The sequence below is a fragment of the Muntiacus reevesi genome, chromosome 7 (genome assembly GCF_963930625.1).
Source record: "Muntiacus reevesi chromosome 7, mMunRee1.1, whole genome shotgun sequence".
Classification (NCBI taxonomy): domain Eukaryota; kingdom Metazoa; phylum Chordata; class Mammalia; order Artiodactyla; family Cervidae; genus Muntiacus; species Muntiacus reevesi.
In genome coordinates, this window is record NC_089255.1 from 76,133,585 (window position 1) to 76,151,910 (window position 18,326).

At 39.7% G+C, this 18,326-nt stretch overlaps 1 protein-coding gene across 1 annotated transcript; it reads right to left on the reverse strand.

Moving 5' to 3' along the window:
• Nucleotides 1-78: 78 nt before the first annotated feature.
• On the reverse strand, nucleotides 79-18,255 carry ATP6V1D (ATPase H+ transporting V1 subunit D). The gene is made up of 9 exons (XM_065940099.1): nucleotides 18,098-18,255; nucleotides 13,958-14,075; nucleotides 13,112-13,191; nucleotides 11,315-11,382; nucleotides 10,531-10,575; nucleotides 9,502-9,605; nucleotides 8,861-8,927; nucleotides 6,956-7,034; nucleotides 79-3,101 (listed from the first exon to the last, which is right to left on the reverse strand). The coding sequence occupies exons 1-9, from the start codon at nucleotides 18,136-18,138 to the stop codon at nucleotides 2,960-2,962; spliced, it is 744 nt and encodes a 247-aa protein (XP_065796171.1). The 5' UTR covers nucleotides 18,139-18,255; the 3' UTR covers nucleotides 79-2,959.
• Nucleotides 18,256-18,326: the final 71 nt, after the last annotated feature.

Genomic DNA, 18,326 nt, shown 5'->3' on the forward strand with positions numbered 1-18,326 from the left:
CCATTCAAAGTTTCAACACAACTAAAATGACCCACCCATCTTCAAGTTTTGGTAGCCAAGTCCATTGGAACCTCTGGGTGAAACACAAATTAGTTTTATTTTTCACAGTGGAAGAGTTCCCCCTATTGGCACAAATGTAGGTTCTGTTTCCTTAATTGTTTATTTGAACTATATTAAAGATACACAACTTAAAGCTGTAAGCTCTAAAAGTTTTCTAGGGAAGAAGATATGTAAGACTCAGGCAAATTCCACTACATGCAACCATGGATTTGAGAACACTTGAGGGTAGGATGAGTTGTTGACAAATACACATTTCTCAAATCTTTATCCTTCCTCCCTTCCTATACCTACTCTGTATCTCCCAAAGGAGGCCCGTCATATACCAAAAAGTGTCACACACACACACCTTGCTACCCCAGCCCCTTTCCATTCCTAGTCCTGATCACCTGCCTCCCTTTCCCTACATCTCAGATCACTCAACCCTACAAAACAAATCATCTGTCCACTACTGTCAGTATGCTAAAGTGGGGCTTCCCTGGTGGTCCAGCAGTGAAGACTTCACCTTTCAGTGCAGGCAGTGTGTAGGTTCAATCCCTGGTCGGGAGCTAACATCCCACATGCCTGTTGGCCAAAAAACCAAAACATGGAACAGAAGCGATACTGCAACAAATTCAGTAAGAGATTTAAGAAAAATGGTCCACACAGAAAAAATATTCTTAAAAAATACGCTAAACCATAAAATCATCTGTACTTTTGTAAGGGAGGTTAGCCAAGGCCAGTAAGTAACAAAGGTTGATGAAGCCACAGGAAAAACCAAGGGCTTCTCTAGCTCAGTGCTTTAAAGTTAATATAAATTCACCTAAATGAAACGACTAAAATTGGCTCTTTGCATCAACTTTTCCACTAATTTTTCCCTCCCACAGAGTATACATACCACTTAAGATTCAAGGCTCTTAAAGTCAAGATACATTTGCCGTGCATTCCACCTGCAAAATGGAAATGATTGGTATTTACACTTCACTAGGGGCTTCGCAAGTGATGCTAGTGATAAAGAACCTGTCTACCACTGCTGGAGACTTAAGAAACTCGGGTTTGAGCCCTGGGTTGGGAAAATCCCCTGGAGGAGGGTTGGCAGTGCACTCCAGTATTCTTGCCTGGAGAATCCCATGGACAGAGTAGACTGGTAAGTTACAGTTCATAGGGTCGCAAAGAGTTGGACACAACTGAAGCAACTTAACTTGCATGCACTAGGGTATTAGGAAGATTGCGTATTAGGCAGTTCACCGTTAAACCTGTTTTCAAGACTTACATACTTGATTGTTTTCCAATCACTGAATTTACATTGAGTCTAAGATTTTATTTTGTAGGTAGCAACAGGATTTCCTAAAAATCAGCTCTTCTAGGACAAGCCTTGTGTTACCTTTACTCCAAATTTTAAATGTAAGAGAGGCAAAAAAGAAGAATGTTAAAAATCTGACGTTAAATTACCTGGATTTAAATGGGACTCACCACTTTCTAGCTTTTTAATCTAGGACCACTCAAGCTTCTTATGCCTCAAAATTTTCTGTGAAACATGGGATTAAAATAATAGGTACCTCTTATGGTGGTTGTGATGAAATGATATAAATATAAACAAGGTTCTAACTGGCACAACTCAAGTTACTTTGTAGCAGGTGTTAAATGTTCACAAAATTACTTGGTTAATTTAAAAACCAACAGGGGCTTCATGGTAGAGTCCACCTGCAGTGCAGGAGACCTGGATTCAACCCCTGGGTTGGGAAGGTGCCCTGGAGAAGGGAATGGCTACCTACTCCAGTAGAATTCCTGGAGAATTCCATGGACAGAGGAGCCTGGTCCATGGGGTCGCAAAGTCAGACATGACTGAGCAACTAACACATGCTTTTAAAAGCCTAGGCTGTGATACCAGTTGATTTAAACACAGTACTATTAAGGCTAGTGTTGTAGTTTCATTAACCAAAAACTGCTCCATGGCCAATGTCAAAAAACCCCTGGAACTGACTGCAGGAAAGCCTGAATAATCATGGATGACACACACACCAAATCAAGCTACTAAAAACCTCTGTCACCTGATACAGCCATATTACTCGCAAATGGGAATTCGTATTTTTTTCTTAGATTAGCAGTAGCAATACCAATAAGCTCTCTTAACTCTCTGGCAATCATGTATTTATCAGTACCCCCAAATTCAACAATCATCTCAGTAAGCTTATAATTAAAACACTGAAATCTGAAGGATGGAGGAAGGCAGACTCCCACTTCATACACGTCTGTGGAGGAAGCTCTTTTTGAATGCCAATCCCATGTGCCAATCTGAGCATAAGAACACAACTTACTCTTAACAGTAAATTCATTAAAAGAGGAACAACTCATTTTTAAATCATTTTACTGTTTATACCATAGTCACATTTGAATTGGCAGAACTGTTCCCATGACAGACCAGAGACCTGTTATTCAAGGAAAAATAAGTGAAGGTTTTCCTAAAGCTTAAGGAGAGATGTCCCATAGTGACTAACACAAGAATGGCTGTAGCAATCTCAGGCAATGATGCCAAGGTGTGTGAGCAGGTAGGAACAAAGGGTGCTCCAGAGTAGCTGGCCTACGAATGTGTGTTGGCTTGAGAGCACTGCTGCTTCCTAAAGGGATTTTCTTATGTTCGGTAAGCAGACGAATTGTAACAGACGTATAATTAAAGTAGGGTGACACTTCTGCAGCATAAATTCTATAGGTTTCGGGACAGGTTCTACAAATTTCATTTGTGATTAATTGTTGCTTAATTATGATTCTGCAAAGGTAGATCCCATAAACAGACATCCAGGGGAATTTTACCACTGGTGAAATTCTTAAGCCAAAAAATAAATAGCCACACATAACAAACCTACACACCATGAATTAAAATGGTGACATGTTAGGCCTTCTGAAAGAACCAGAGCAGGAAAGCTTATTCAAACAGAAGATCTTCATCCTTCTCTTCAGCCAGGAGATTAGCAGGCTCCATCACCTCTCCGGCTGCCCTCCGTTGCTCCAAGTCCTGTTCAGACTTTTCCTTGAGAACCTTTTTCTTCTCCTGTATTTTCTTTAACCTGTAAGATAAAGGAGGGAATTTTCTGAACAATGTTTTGGAACTAAGTGGAACTGATTTCTTCTAGTTTCATAACAAGGATAATAAACACCTCTAAAAGTCAAACAAAATTCTGCCTTTATTAATTTCAATTTCAGTAATATATTTATGTCCACCCCTTTTCCTTTTAAAGACTTGATGTTGAACACACTCGTGGCTCAGATGGTTAAGAATCTGCCTGCAGTGCAGTTGGTCTGGATTCAATTCCTGGGTCAAGAAGCCTGGTGGGCTAAAGTTCATGGGGTCACAAGGAGTTGCATATGATTGAGCGACTTAACACTTTAACACACATTTTAAGCTAATAACTGATTGCAAAAGCTCCTATCTCAGGGTGAATAAACGTTGATACTCATATGATGATACTGAGTATTCAGACATTAAAATTCTGGATCATTCAATTTGTATTACCACAACTCTGTACACAAACTGAAGAACTAAATTTTGATAATGATTACAAATCATCATCAAATGCTACTCAAGGTCCAAGACAGTCATAGCTTGCCTTCACTTATCTTGCACTTCTCTGAACCTGGTACACTGACCCCAGCATTCCACCTATGTGGTATGTGTTGTTCCATGAATCAGGGTAAACTGGAAGTGGTCAAATAGATAGCAAGAGAATCAGTAAACTAAAATGGATCAGGATGGGCAAATTTAATTCAGATGACCATTATATCTACAATTGTGGGCAAGAATCCCTTAGAAGAAATGGGGAAGCCCTCACAGTCAACAAAAAAGTCCAAAATGCAATACTTGGGTGCAATCTCAAAACTGACAGAATGATCTCTTCGTTTCCAAGGAAAACCATTCCACATCACAGTAATCCAAGTCTATGCCCCAACCACTAATGATGAAGAAGCTGAAGATGACCAGGTCTATGAAGACCTATAAGACCTTCTAGAACTAACACCAAAGAAGATGTCCTCTTCATCATAGGGTACTAGAATGCAAAAATAGGAAGTCAAGAGATACCTGGAGAAACAGGCAAGTTTGGTCTTAGAGTACAAGAAGCAAGGCAAAGGCTAATTAAATTTTGCCAAGAGAATGCACTGGTCATAGCAAACATCCTCTTCCAACACACAAGAGAAGACTCTACACATGGACATCACCAGATGGTCAATACCAAAGTCAGACTGATTATATTCTTTGCAGTTGAAGATGGAGAAGCTCTATACAGGCAGCAAAAATAAGACTGAAAGCCGACTGTGACTCAGATCATGAACTCCTTCCTTATTGCAAAATTCAGACTTAAACTGAACAAAGTAGGGAAAACCACTAGGCCATTCAGGTTTGACCTAAATCAAATCCCTTATGATTATAGTGGAAGTAACAAACAGATTCAAGGGATTAGATCTGATAGAGTGCCTGAAGAACTATGGACAGAGGTTCGTGACGCCATACAGGAGGCAGTGACCAAAACCATCTGCAGAAAAAGAAATGCAAAAAGGCCAAATGGTTGTCTGAAGAGGCCTTATGAGTAGCTGAGAAAAGAAGTGAGGGCAAGGAGAAAAGGAAAGATATACCCAGCTGAATGCAGAGTTCCAAAGAATAGCAAGGAACGATAAGAAAGCCTTCCTAAGTGATCAATGCAAAAAAATAGAGGAAACCAATAGAATGGGAAAGACTAGAGATCTCTTCAAGAAAATCAGTGATGCCAAAGGAACATTTCATGCAAAGATGGGCACAATAAAGGACAGAAACCGTATAGACCTAACAGAAGCAGAAGATACTAAGAACAGGTAGCAAGAATACAGAGAAGAACTATACAAAAAAGATCTTAATGACCCGGATAACCATGATGGTGTGATCACTCACTTAGAACCAGACATCCTGGAATGTGAAGTCAAGTGGGTCTCAGGAAGCATCACTACAAACAATGCTAGTGGAGGTGATGGGATTCCCGCTGAGCTATTTCAAACCCTAAAAGATGATGTTGTTAAAGTGCTGCACTCAATATACCAGGAAATCTGGAAACCTCAGCAGTGGCTACAAGACTGGAAAAGGTCAGTTTTCATCCCAATCCCAAAGAAACGCAATGCCAAAGAATGTTCAAACTACCGCACAATTTCACTCATATCACACGCTAGCAAACTAATGCTCAAAATTCTCCAAGCTAGGCTTCGAAAGTACACGAACCAAGAACTTCCAGATGTTCAATCTAGATTTAGAAAAGGCAGAAGAATCGGAGATCAAATTGCAAAGATACACTGGATCACAGAAAAAGCAAGAGAATTCATCTCTTGCTTAAGACGTCTACTTCTGCTTCATTGACTACAGTAAAGCCTTTGACTGTGCGAATCACAACTAACTGTGGAAAATTCTTAAAGAAATGGGAATACCAGATCACCTGACCTGCCTCCTGAGAAATCTGTATGCAGGTCAAGAAGCAACAATTAGAACGGGACATGGAACAGACTGGTTCCAAATTGGGAAAGGAGTACGTCAAGGCTATATATTGTCACCCTGCTTATTTAACTCATATACAGAGTACATCATGCAAAATGCCGGGCTGGATGAAGCACAAGCTGGAATCAAGATTGCCGGGAGAAATGTCAATAACCTCAGATATGCAGATGAAACCAGCCTTATGGCAGAAAGCGAAGAGGAACTAAAGAGCCTCTTGATGAAAGTGAAAGAGAAAATTTAAGAAGCTGGCTTAAAAAAAAATCAACATTCAAAAAACAAAAATCATGGCACACACCCCCGCTGATCCCATCACTTCATGGCAAATAGATGGGGAAACAATGGGAACAGTGAGAGACTTTATTTTCCTGGGCTCCAAAATCACTGCAGATGGTGGCTGCAGCCATGAAATTAAAAGACACTTGCTCCTTGGAAGAAAAGCTGTGACAAACCTAGACAACAGTATTAAAAAGTAGACATTACTTTGCCAACAAAGATCCATCTAGTCAAAGCTATGGTTTTTCCTACAGTCATGTACGGATGTGAGAGCTGGGCTACAAAGAAGGCCAAGTGCCGAAGAACTGATGCTTTTGAACTGTGGTGTTGGAAAAGACTCTTCTTGACAGTCCCTTGGACTGCAAGGAAATGAAACCAGTCAATCCTAAAGGAAATCAGTCCTGAATATTCACTGGAAGGACTGATACTGAAGCTGAAACTCCAATACTTTGGCCACCTGATGTGAAGAGCTGACTCATTTGAAAAGACCATGATGCTTGGAAATATTGAAGGTAGGAGGAGAGGGGGATGACTGAGGACGAGATGGTTGGATGGCATCAGTGACTCAATGGACATGTATTTGAGCAAGCTCCGGGAGGTGGTGAAGGACAGGGAAGCCTGGCGTGCTGCAATCCACGGGGTTGCAAAGAGTTGGACACGACTGAGCGACTGAACAGGAACAGCTTTAAATGTTAGCCTGCAGCCCGCCAGGCTCCTCCTCTATGGGATTTTCCCAGCAATACTGGAGTGGGTTGCCACACCCTCCTCGAGGGGATCTTTCCAACTCAGGGATCAAACCCGAGTCTCCTGCACTGCAGGCAGATCCTTTACCACTGAGCCACCAGGGAAGCCTCCCCTTATGAGACACCCACATAATCACTTTCATTTGAAGGAATTATCAACACTATTGCTAGTTTCTCTGAAGGACCTATGTTTTCAGAGACCACATTTTAGTTGTGCAAAACTTGGCACAGATTTGTTTCCACAGCCTTTGGCAATATTATCTCTTGCTTCTTACCAGAATAAAACACAAGTTGTGCTAATTCTAAAGAACATAAGCCAACAAGTCTCTCAGCAAATCAAGTCTTTGGAATATGGAAAAACAAAAATGACCAATAACTGCCACATCCAACAAACCTGTAGAACTCCTCTCGCTCTCTCTCATCCAGCTCTGTGATGATATAAGCAAGGGTACGTTCAATCCGGGGAATGATGACTAGGGTTTAAAAATATATATGTAGTCAGAACTTCACACCTCCTTTTTTTAAATTGCCAGTGCTCATTTGTACAACAGTTATTTAACCATAAATGTACATTTAATGCAAAAAACAAAAACAGAAAAGTAAAATGAATTATAATCCCACCACCCTGGGTTAACTATTATAAATATTTTGGTATATGTCCCTGTACTGTCTTTTCTATGCACAGGTAACACTGGACCATGATATATACAACACTGAATACACTGAATTTATAGGATTTTTTAACACTGAACCACAAATGTTATTTTAAATATAACAGCAATCTACTGTTAAACGCTGGAACACTGAACAGAGGGAGTACAGTAAGTTGAATTTTGTGTCAGTCATAGGTTCAACTTTACACAAAATTTGCTTATTCTGCTTCTAGAATGTGAGGTCCTTGCGAATTGGAACTTACCCATTTTGTTTTGCCTGCAATTCCAGACATGAGGCTGGCACAAGCAAGCAGTCAGGAAATGTGTTTTGAGTTTTTAAAAAATGAGATAACTTCCTCTTTATTTTTTTATAACTTTCTCTTTAACACTAACAGATCCCAAGCAAAATAATTTCCCTGCTACTGCAAGTTTGCTACTTTCTTACCTTAAAATTAAATCAATGTTTCTTTAATGAAAACTGAGCCTTTTAAGGAAAAAGTACTTTGGCAACATTAAGGAGTCATAGTTTTAAAATAATGAAATAAGAGAGATGGAGGATAAAGGCATACAATGGGAAAACTTATTTTGAGAAATCAAGAATACGAGATAAAGCCTAAGAAAGATTTAAAGTTAAATACAGTAAGTCCTCTACATAAGAACTTTCACATTGTGAGCTTTCAGGGATACAAACGTGCGGTCCCATGTCCAATCACGTGTCAGTTCACGTGTCTGACGTGCGCTGTCACGCGCATGCACGTGTGCTTTACTGCACAGTACTGTAGAGACGGCAGCACAGTACATGTCAAGCCCAGGATTTCTGGAAGCCAGTGTAAAAGCAGTGATTGCTGTAGCTGGCACAGTACTCCCTAAACATCACTGGATTGTTTTTTCAAGAGTAGACAGAATTCAATCCAGCAAGGAACCCATGCCATCAACATCAGGCCTGAGTGAAACTGCAGCTTGCCCTCCACCTGCTACTGCTGACGATCCATCTCCCACCTACCTCCCTCCTCCAGCTAGTAACTCTTCCTGCCTGTTCACTCGATGCCAGCTGTTGCCCTGTACTATTCTATTTTTCAAGGTACTGTACTGTAAGATTAAAAATGTCTTATTTTTCTGTTTGTTTTTTATGTATGATTTGTGTGAAAAGCATTACAAAGCTATTGCAGTATAGTACGATATAGCCGACTGTGTTAATTTGGTGACCCAGGGTAACTCGGTTGGACTTAGAACAAACTGGACTTCAGAATGTGCTCTTGGAATGGAATTCATTCGTATGGAGGGGACATACTGTACTTCATGTGTTCAAAAAGATTTATCACTCAAACTGGAAAGAACTTACAAAAACATTAGGGCTCTTGAGAAATAGTTTCACCTTTTATTCATGAATAACCAGAAACAAATAGAACATTCCATAGTTTTTAAGTTCACCACTCTCCTCTAACTCCCCACAAGTCATATACATACTTCTATCAAATGATTTATGAACACTTATCTGTACTACTGACTCTCTGCCCTTCTCACTGTGGACAGGGGCAACATCTTAATCAGCAGGCGGACAGTGCCTGAGTCCTAGCAGGTCTGAGACAAGGACGGAGGTGGGCATGAAAGGATAAACAACGAGCTTCAGGGCGGCTTAAACTCACCATGTTCAATAGCATTTACACGCCTGTTGGTTATCTTAATAGCTTCATCCAAAGTAACAAAGGAAGTCTAAAATAAGAGGATAAATTAATAATGCAAGCTCAAAATTTTCTTCCTAACCATACCCTGGCCACCTGCCTTCACTCAGCACTTGTAGAAAACATTTGGAAACCAAGACTACTACTTCTCAACATACTTAGAAAACAGAAAAGTCTTATGAGATTTCCACAGAGGTAACATGACTTCCATTCTATTAGAATTCATTCACTTCAGACTCACCTGAAGTTATAAAAATGGCAAGAGGAAGAGAATCATACACTAATGACCTAGACACATATTAACTGGCCACAAATGGGAAATAAAGGCTTTCATACATAAATCATATAAACATATGCATTTAAATCTAGTATTGACTGTTGCTGTTCTCACCTAGTCAAGAGTGAAGCTATACCACTGCACAAACGTTGTGTTAGTGATAAAAAGTAGGGACAATGGTGCAGAAGCCCCCATTTCAGAAATCAAAGCATCTCTGGCTTGTTTCACACAGGCATGGCAACAGTTTCAAGTACTAAGTGCAATATGCTCTGGTTCAGGATCTGAATCTCCCCAACGTGACTGTTAGATATCCAACTGCAGGACTTACCTGCAGTGAAGCCAGTTCCACCAGTAGTTCCACTGCTTTGGCATAATTCCTCTTCAGTTTAGCCAACTGTTCCCCACCTCTGGCTAAACCAGTCAGTTCATAACCTAAAAGAACCAGTCAGACAACATTTGCATTTAGAGTGTAATCTTCCCCATAGATTTCTCAAAAGATGGTAAGTCAGAATTAATACCAAAGACACAAAAACACTTTTAGCAACCCTATTCAATGCACACACCAAGTACCCACTTCACTCCCCCAAACCATCGTGCATGCTGCTATTTGCACATGGGCATTATACTAGCTATAGGGGAAGCTTCTGACCAACCTTCACATGCCCAGCTTGTAGACTTGTAGACTGTACTGCCTGACGCCCCAGTACAGTGACATTCTATTACCAGGTGATACTCTAGAATGCTGCTTCACTCAAGCTGTACTAAAAGTTCTATGTGAACCAATTAAACAGGAGGGTTAAAGAAAGAATATTTCTATTTCTATGAGAAAGAGTCGATTACTCTGGAAAGACTCAACAAAGACGTATTACCATCTAATACATGCTGTCATAAGTAGGAAAAGTGGAAACAGTTATAAAAAACTGAGGATGGGCTGGCTATAAAAGTTCAGGAAGATTCAGCATTCAGGTTGTATCACAGTGTCTGAGAATTTAAAGAGACCCAAACTATAAATTACGAACAATGCATTATGGGTGTGGTATGCAGAAAGACAACATGGAAGTCTAATTAGTGGATTCATACTCAAAGAAAGGTCAAGGCCTTTTATTTCTAAAATTTGGAAATGACTAAATTTCTAGGTGGAAATAAAGTATTTTAAGCAATGTACAATGTTTTATGACTCCACACAACACTTTTTTGATTAACTGATCAACTATTGTCCCAACTGTATCTGATAAGGCTTACCAACACTGGAACTACTGAACTCTAATAAGGTCTAATCTATCATCATTGTTCAGAATAAGGTTCATTTAAAGAGAAACTAGAAGAACCAAGAGACACACTTAAGTTTCACACTTACTGTCAGTTCCTTCATGATAATGTTCAAATACTGGCAATGTAACACCTGTTAAACAGAAACATATATGGATTCACAAAAACATGTCCTTGAAGTATGGCTTCTTAACCATGGTTTCCTGTTTCTTTTTCAGCAAATATTCAAAAGTCAAGAGATTGCCTGGAATCATAACTTGTTTCAAGGAATGAATTTAGGAACCTGCCTTCTTAAGTGTTCATTCCTATTCCAAAGTCAAGTTGTCCTTAGTAAGGATCTGGTTATTACAATGTTTGTTTGTTTATTTTCTTTCAGCTTTGAAGTATACTTAATATGTAAAAAGCTGCACATATTTAATGTGCACATTCTGATGAGTACAACATATGCATACACCCATGAATACCATCATCACAATCAAGGTGATAAACATATCCATCACTTCCCAAAAGATGTGTCCCTTTTCCTAAGTGTGTGTTAAGAATACTCAACATGAAATTTACTTTAAGTTTCTACTTTAAATTTCTAAGTGTAGAACACCATGTTATTAACTATAACTACAGACTGTACAGATCTCTAGAGTATATTTATGTTTAATAACTGTTACTCTATATCCACTGAATGACCAGCTCCCCATTTCCCCCACCCCTATCCCCAGGCAACCACCAGTTAACAACAGTTTCAACATGTAAAGCCAATCAACTTTGTCTAAGAAGAAAAGATTAACTGGGCCATTAAGATCTGGCTGTATAAATGGGTTGATTTTAAAATGTTATCTTTTCTCTCCCAAAGATTTAAAGGGTTGAAAAGTTACCTGCTACATTATCTTTCTTTGCTCTAATCTTCACTTGGGCCTTATTTACATTTTGGATAACTGTGGTGCTGCAGAAAAAGAAAAGGCCCTGATTTAGTTGCGTCTTTAGAGTGAGAAGTAAACCAGCAGGGAACTATCAGGTATTTCAACATAAGCAAGATTTCACAATTACATTTTGAAGATTGTCTTTTTTCAGAAAAGGAAACAATCACTACTATCAAAGGAGGGCCTCAGAGAGCAAAGTATGAACGATATTCAAACATTAACTGTAAGAATACAAAGAATGGTTTTAATGTATAAGGACTGCTTACGTTTTCAATCAGATATGTGGTGCGTGGATGTGACTTTAGGGATTTTCATTCCACTGATGTAATTAGGAGAAGACCTTCCTTCCTTTTGGGTTTGCTATCAAACCTCCCAGGTTTGGCTGAGCAGCAGTTGAGTTCCTTTGCCCTGGAACTTCCATCTGGCTGCACCTGACTCCCCATTTGTTACTATCACAAAATAAAGTGTCTTCCCCATAACCACCCTGAAACATTTTCACATACCACTTACACACTATTTACTCCCTCTCTCTCATGAAAGAGTCAATGCAAATCGTTATCCTACTAATACTGGTGAAAAGTAAAGTCTACTACTTCAAAAGAACTCACGCCCCTCAAGCTGTAAGACTGTCCATAGGTAATGTTCCTCGATAACACAAACTAAGAATGGAGGCATTGTGTTACTGGTAAAGAAGACTAAAATCAAAAACCCTGAAAACATCTTCCACTTCTGCCCCTGAACAGTAATTTAACTTCAGGAAAGGACTGAACTTAAACTAAGAATTACAATGCTCACCTGGTCTACCTCACAGGCTTATGGGGGGAGTCAAATGACGTTATCTAAATATATGTAAAGCAGTAACTAAGCCATTTTGTACACTTTGTAAGGCATACATTGACAAATGCCATCAAGTCCATGCTCTTTAAACAACCAATTCCATTCTTAAAAATTTTCCTAAGGAAATGATTCAATAGAAATAAGCATATAAAGATGTTCATGGCACCTTTTCTAATATTCTGGAAATCACCCCAAAGGCCCATCATAGGAAAACATTAACAAATTATCATACACCTAGAGAAAGATCATGCAGCTGTGTGAAAATGGGGAAATGTTTATGACACAATACTGTGTGTGTGTGTGTGTGTGCACACAGGCACCTAGCCGCTCGTCATGTCTGACTCTTCGAGACCCTGCAGACTGTGGCCCTCCATGCTCCTCTGTCCATCGGAATTTTTTAGGCAAGAACACTGGAATGGGTTGCCATTTCCTCCTCCCAAGGGATCTTCTTGACCGACAGATCGAACCCATGGCTCCTGTGTCTCCTGCCTTGCAGGCAGATATTTTACCTGCTGAGCCATTGGGGAAGCCCTTATTTAGTTTAAAAAAAAAAAAAGACTACAAAAATAGAGGAGAAGGGGGTGACAGAGGATGAGATGATTGGATGGCATCACTGACTCAATGGACATGAATTTGAGAAAACTCAGGTAGACAGTGATTGACAGAGAAGCTTGGTGCGCTGCAGTTCATAGGGTCACAGAGTCGGACATGACTTAAGACACTGAATAACAACAACAACAATAAAATATTAAGTATCCTGTGCCTGAAGAATTATGTAACAGATAATGTACATTAAGGTGATGGAAGTATTCTACCATTTGTCTTTAATGCTTTTATATATATATTAATTAAAAGTGGCTTTAAATGAAATTTTGAACATGAAGGCACTTTGTTTTTCAAAATATCCCACTTTACCTGAAGTCCCCAGCTGTGAACTTGGCCTCGGCAAGTGAAAAGGCAGCTTCTCTCATCACTTCACCCATCAACATTTTAGTCTGGAAAAGCATAAACCAGCAGCTGATTCAAGCCAAGTTTTTATACAGGGAAAGGTGGTTTCATAATCATGTCCCTTTAACAACCATCAGTGTTTCACACTAGGTGTGCATGTAAATACTGATCTGGTAACAATGACATAAATACATCTAATTTTGCTTGAAAGGTTTGATTACGGAGACTAACAAGATGGCAAAATCATAACTTTTATAATGAAAATATTACAATAAAGACACTAAAAAATTGAAAACTAAATCTTTACTGAAAGGCCTACCTTATTCCTGAATGGGTCCATGGCAATTTGTTCAAATTACTCTTTTAGATTCACTATACCGCTGTCAAAATCCTAACGGCACAGTGATTCTAAAATAAATCTGGGAGATGTAATGTTTGAGAATACCCAATAATTTTTTTGAAAGAGAAGACAAACTGGGGCAGAGGGTTAGAAAGTTACCAGACAGGCCAGAGGAGCAATTATAAGAAAACAAGGGAAAGAGCACTTCAGGCAGAAGAAAGAGCTAATGCAAAGGTCCCAGCAGAGGATGTTAGAAGAAAGGTCCAAATGAGACCAGAGGGGCAGGCAAGGGCCAGAAAAGATAAATAAGGACTTGGGTGCAAGAGTAAAGAGTCTGAATTTGATTTCATGACCTTTCTGAAACTTGTTACATTTATAATGGCATTTTTACTTTTGAAAGAAAAATATTAACAGCCATGCTGGATTTTCCATAGATACTTCTAAAACACAGTTCAAAGCAAACTTCATTCTACCTCTATTATCTTCTTAAGGATCTGTCGAAATCGAAGAGTTAAGGCATCAGATTTTTTCTTCAGGAGGTTTCGACCTGTCTGTGCTCCTTTTAACCGGGCCTTCATGATGGTCTGTGCCCTACGTAAACAAAGTTAAAGAAATTTAAGATAAAAATACTTCCCTAATATGGTGTTAAAACCCTGCTTTATCTGTTGATGTCATGGGCGCAAGAATATACAGCATTTGTGGCTAACAAGCTTAACTGGTTTCTCAACATTGTAGATCTCCACCCTCAGTGTTCCACAAGTGAGAAGTCTTTTTTATATAAAACAGTAACAATCCTCTAATAAGTATTTAATAAATTAATATTTATTAAATCAGAATAAACATATAAAGAGCCCTATTTTTTTTTTTTTTTCCCGCGGCAGGAGGATGGGAAAGAGCCCTATTTTATGATGTCAGCACTGTTTACTTACTTGATTTGTGAATTATAACAATATATGTGTTTCCATTAAGGACTTAAAAATTTTGTCCATTAACAGATAGCAAAATTTGAAATGCACTTATCTTCAGGACCAACAATTGCACTTTAAGGGTCTTATGCCACTGACTGACTGCCACAGGTACACAAAAGCATGTACAAGGTTAAGGATGAGTACTCCAGCCTTATTTGTAGTAGCAAAAGGGTGGAAACAAATATCCCACAAATCATGGTTCATCATACAACAGAATGATATGCAGTCAGTAAAAAAACAAACAACAACAACAAAAAAAACAAAAAAAACCCACAGTAAGGCAGATCCGCATGTATTCCCAATATTACACTATCTTAGTTACACAAAGTAAGGGATACATGGGCTTATATAGATACAGAGGACAGTTCTAGAAAATTTCACAGAAACTGGTAACAGTTTCCTTTGAAAAATAAAGCATTTACTTTTTAAATGGAAAAAATGGACTTACTCTTTACTACTACACTGTTTTACCTTCTCCATCTTATATACCATAATCATTTCTCATTTTCCCATTAAAAGTGTGGCACTGAAGTGTTTTGATATCACCAATGAAGACTCTACTACCACTTTATTAAATTGTAAATGACTCTAGATAACAAATAACACAAATGAACTCCTGAGAAATGACAAGTCACTGAAGTCTCCCTGCCTCATTCCAATCTTTTCCTATCGGAAACCCCAAACCAAAGGCAAGAAGGCAACAGCAAAAACCGACACTTCTGTTTTTGCTACCATATGCCAGATAAAATTTAATAATGAGGAAGAAAAGTGGGTAGTCAGATTCAATAATAGATTGCATGAGACACTTAGAATAATTTAAGGGGATATAGTTTCATATGACTGGTGTTATAATCAACTTCAAAATAGTTTTTACTAAACTTTTGGGTACATTTTTAGATTATGAATCTTCTACCACAGGCCAAAGGTTACTAAGACCATTCTGTAGCTGGAAAGGGCTTTAGACATTATCTTGCAGGACAGGAAAATGAAGCTCAGAAAAGTAAAACAACTTTCCCACAGTCACTCAGCGAAGAAAAGACAGAGTAAGAACTTGATCCAGATTTCTGACTTGGTGATTTAACCAAGGCTCAAACTAAGGCTCAAACCTAAGTCCTCTGTACCCCAACCGGTGCCACACTGCTTCACCTACAGATTATAAACCACCTCAGGCGAACAGTTCTGTCTTTGAAAAACTAGCTATTAGTGGCTGAAATTGCACTGACAACCCTCACTGGAGGTTTACCCAAGTGAAGCTGGTTCAGTTTTCAGCCTGAGTAGGAGTTATGCACCCCATTGTGTACATTTAAAATACCATGCTGTTGACACTAACCACCAGAGTTTGGGTTCAAAGCGTTGAACCAAATTTAAGTCAAATCCTAGTATTGCAGATTGCACCAAGTATACAATAAAAAGGCGAACTGTTTGTGAATTCATCTTAATTTTAATCTCCTATATTTAATTTCTTTTCTGATGAAATAGACAAATTTTAATTCTTGAAAACCAAAGAGTGACTTGCCCGAGGGCCTACAGTTAGTATGTAGTAGAACCTCGATGTGACTGGTTTCTGCAGACTCCAAATCCTTCATGTCTCTTTTGCTTCCACTCTAAACTTGTTTTTGCTCTCTGCTGCCTAAGCAGGTGACAGCGTCATCTTACAGCATAATACAGTAAGGTGAAAGCATCTGAAACAAATCACTAGTGTATTTTCTAACCTAGCTCTTAAAAAAACTTCTTTTGTAAGTTACAAAGCTGCTCAGTCCTACAAAAAATGCTTGACCTTCAGCTAGGACGATTATTTTGCTTCCAGCTGAATCAAAGACATCTGACTACATGACAAAGTACCTGCTGATAGGCATTGGGGAAAATATTTAGAGAAGCAGTTACTTCCTGCACCTGATTTTCCTCTTAATCAGCAAGCTGAACATTCTCAAACAGCAAATTTTCACCTCCCCAAACCTATCATTCATGTCTAAGCCCAAATAAGCGTATTCTCACCTCCTAGTCTTAAAGTAAAAACATCAACAACAACAAAATGTTAACATTCTGACTACCACCAAAGATAAATGCAGCCAGACATTAATTAAAGTGGTGAAAGAGACATTATTCAGTAACTGCTGACAGCAAGGGAAAAGAGCCGAGCTCCTCTCTGATGGTGCACAGGTGATTAGGCATTTTAAAAGGAGTGAGTGGACATGATTTGGAGAAAAGAAAAATTCCAAAAGGTTGGGCAATGGAAATGCCATCAGGCCAGCTGTGTCTGCTAGCGTACAATTAAGGAAGGGAGGTCAGAGGCACAGCCTAAGGTGTTGCATATTTGGCTAGATGAACTTTCTTAGGCCGGCATTTTACCCGGAGCTGGAGTCATCTTCGGAACACAATCTTAGGCTACTAGAAGCCAAGCTAGAGTCTGGTGGTCTCTCAGTGCAGGGCTTTGGATGGAGTCAGAGTCATTAAGTGCTGGGAGTTCTAAAGTCCTCCCAACCCCAAGGTATTCCTGATCTTTATCTATTTCAGAAGGCACTGCCTTTCTCCACACTGACTTGCCTCCCACCTAGGGCAAACAGCTATTATAAAGTCAATAGATAAGGTAAAAACCAAACAAAAACCCCTTCGTTTCATTAAAAGCTGTAGCCACCCACGAAGAGGCAGAAATCCAGGTTTGGGGTTAAAATAAACTCTTATTTTAACCCTCCTCAGATTCTCTGAGAAAAGTCAAGAAGAAAAACAACACAGCATACCCAAACAGATAGGGTCAAAATCAAAAGATCTAACTGTCAAAGCCAAAACTGATTTTCTGCTCCTCAGTGAAAAAAGAGTAAAAGAACGTAGAGGGCAAATAAGAGCAATCTTTATCTTCCACACGTTGTTAGGCACATTTGAGTAAACGTCAAAATTTTACTCCTACCGAAGAATTTAGACCAACAGAGAAAGGAGACCACAACTGAACAGATTCCACGGGCCTGGGTTCATTCAAGCAACATTTTTTGTGGACGATTAACAATCAAGACATCTCTCATCCTGGAGAGGTTTCTCAATTCAGTGGTAAATGTGCATAAGCTTATATCCACTTTACAATGAGATGGATGATATTAACATAATGAATACTGAATGGTGATGGAACAAAATAAGAGTCTCAGAAATTCAGGGATAACTTCCCACGGCATGTGACATTTCACGGGATCTTGCCAAGATGAACCTTACGCCCACGCTAGGGAGATTCAACCCCCCGATTAGGCCTGCTTCACATCGCAGTCAACTTCCCATCTCAAAGCATTTATCAAATTTCATCGCCTGGTCCATATCTTCACTGAACTGTGAGCTCTATTCTGGCAGCAGTAGCGACAATTCAGTTTTTTATAAATCCACTGCCCGGATCAATAGGGAATGTGGAATGAATGGCTCGATTAATAACTGAAGTCAGCAGACCTCCACAAAAGTCAGCAGCTCGGGCTGAACTCGGTCCAGTCTGGTTCAACTCAGAGCAAAGGGGCTCGTCAGGGAGCCTTGCCCTGGACTCAGGAAGAGACCTGAGAGCTCAGGATCGGCCCAACATACAAGAAGCCCCGCCGCTGGTCCAGGGTAATGAAGGGCCAGCGGCTCAGGCAGGTGTTCCTGAACACCTGCTCGTTCCATTCTTTTACTTACATTCGCGAGGGAAAGATTTCAATTCGGTCTTTGCCCGACATTCTGACGATGACTCTTCGGCTCGGGTTCCTGGTCGGGCAACCGTGGCTGCAACAACCCAGCCACTGAGTCTTTCTCTACGGGAGTCAGCTGGTGTGTCACGTGACCCTCTCCCGTTGCTAAGAGGAAGCCGGGCTCTGCAGTCTTCACTTCCGCTTCCTGTCGGTACGGGTGAGGGCCGGGGTACGGG

Excerpts from the sequence above, each read along its gene's own strand:
- ATP6V1D (XM_065940099.1), bottom strand. The coding sequence starts at position 18,138 with ATGTCGGGCAAAGACCGAATTGAAATCTTTCCCTCGCGAAT. Across the intron at positions 13,192-13,957 it reads TCCTTAAGAAGATAATAGAG|ACTAAAATGTTGATGGGTGA; the intron begins GTAGAATGAAGT and ends ATGCTTTTCCAG. Across the intron at positions 10,576-11,314 it reads AAAGAAAGATAATGTAGCAG|GTGTTACATTGCCAGTATTT; the intron begins GTAACTTTTCAA and ends TCTGTTTAACAG.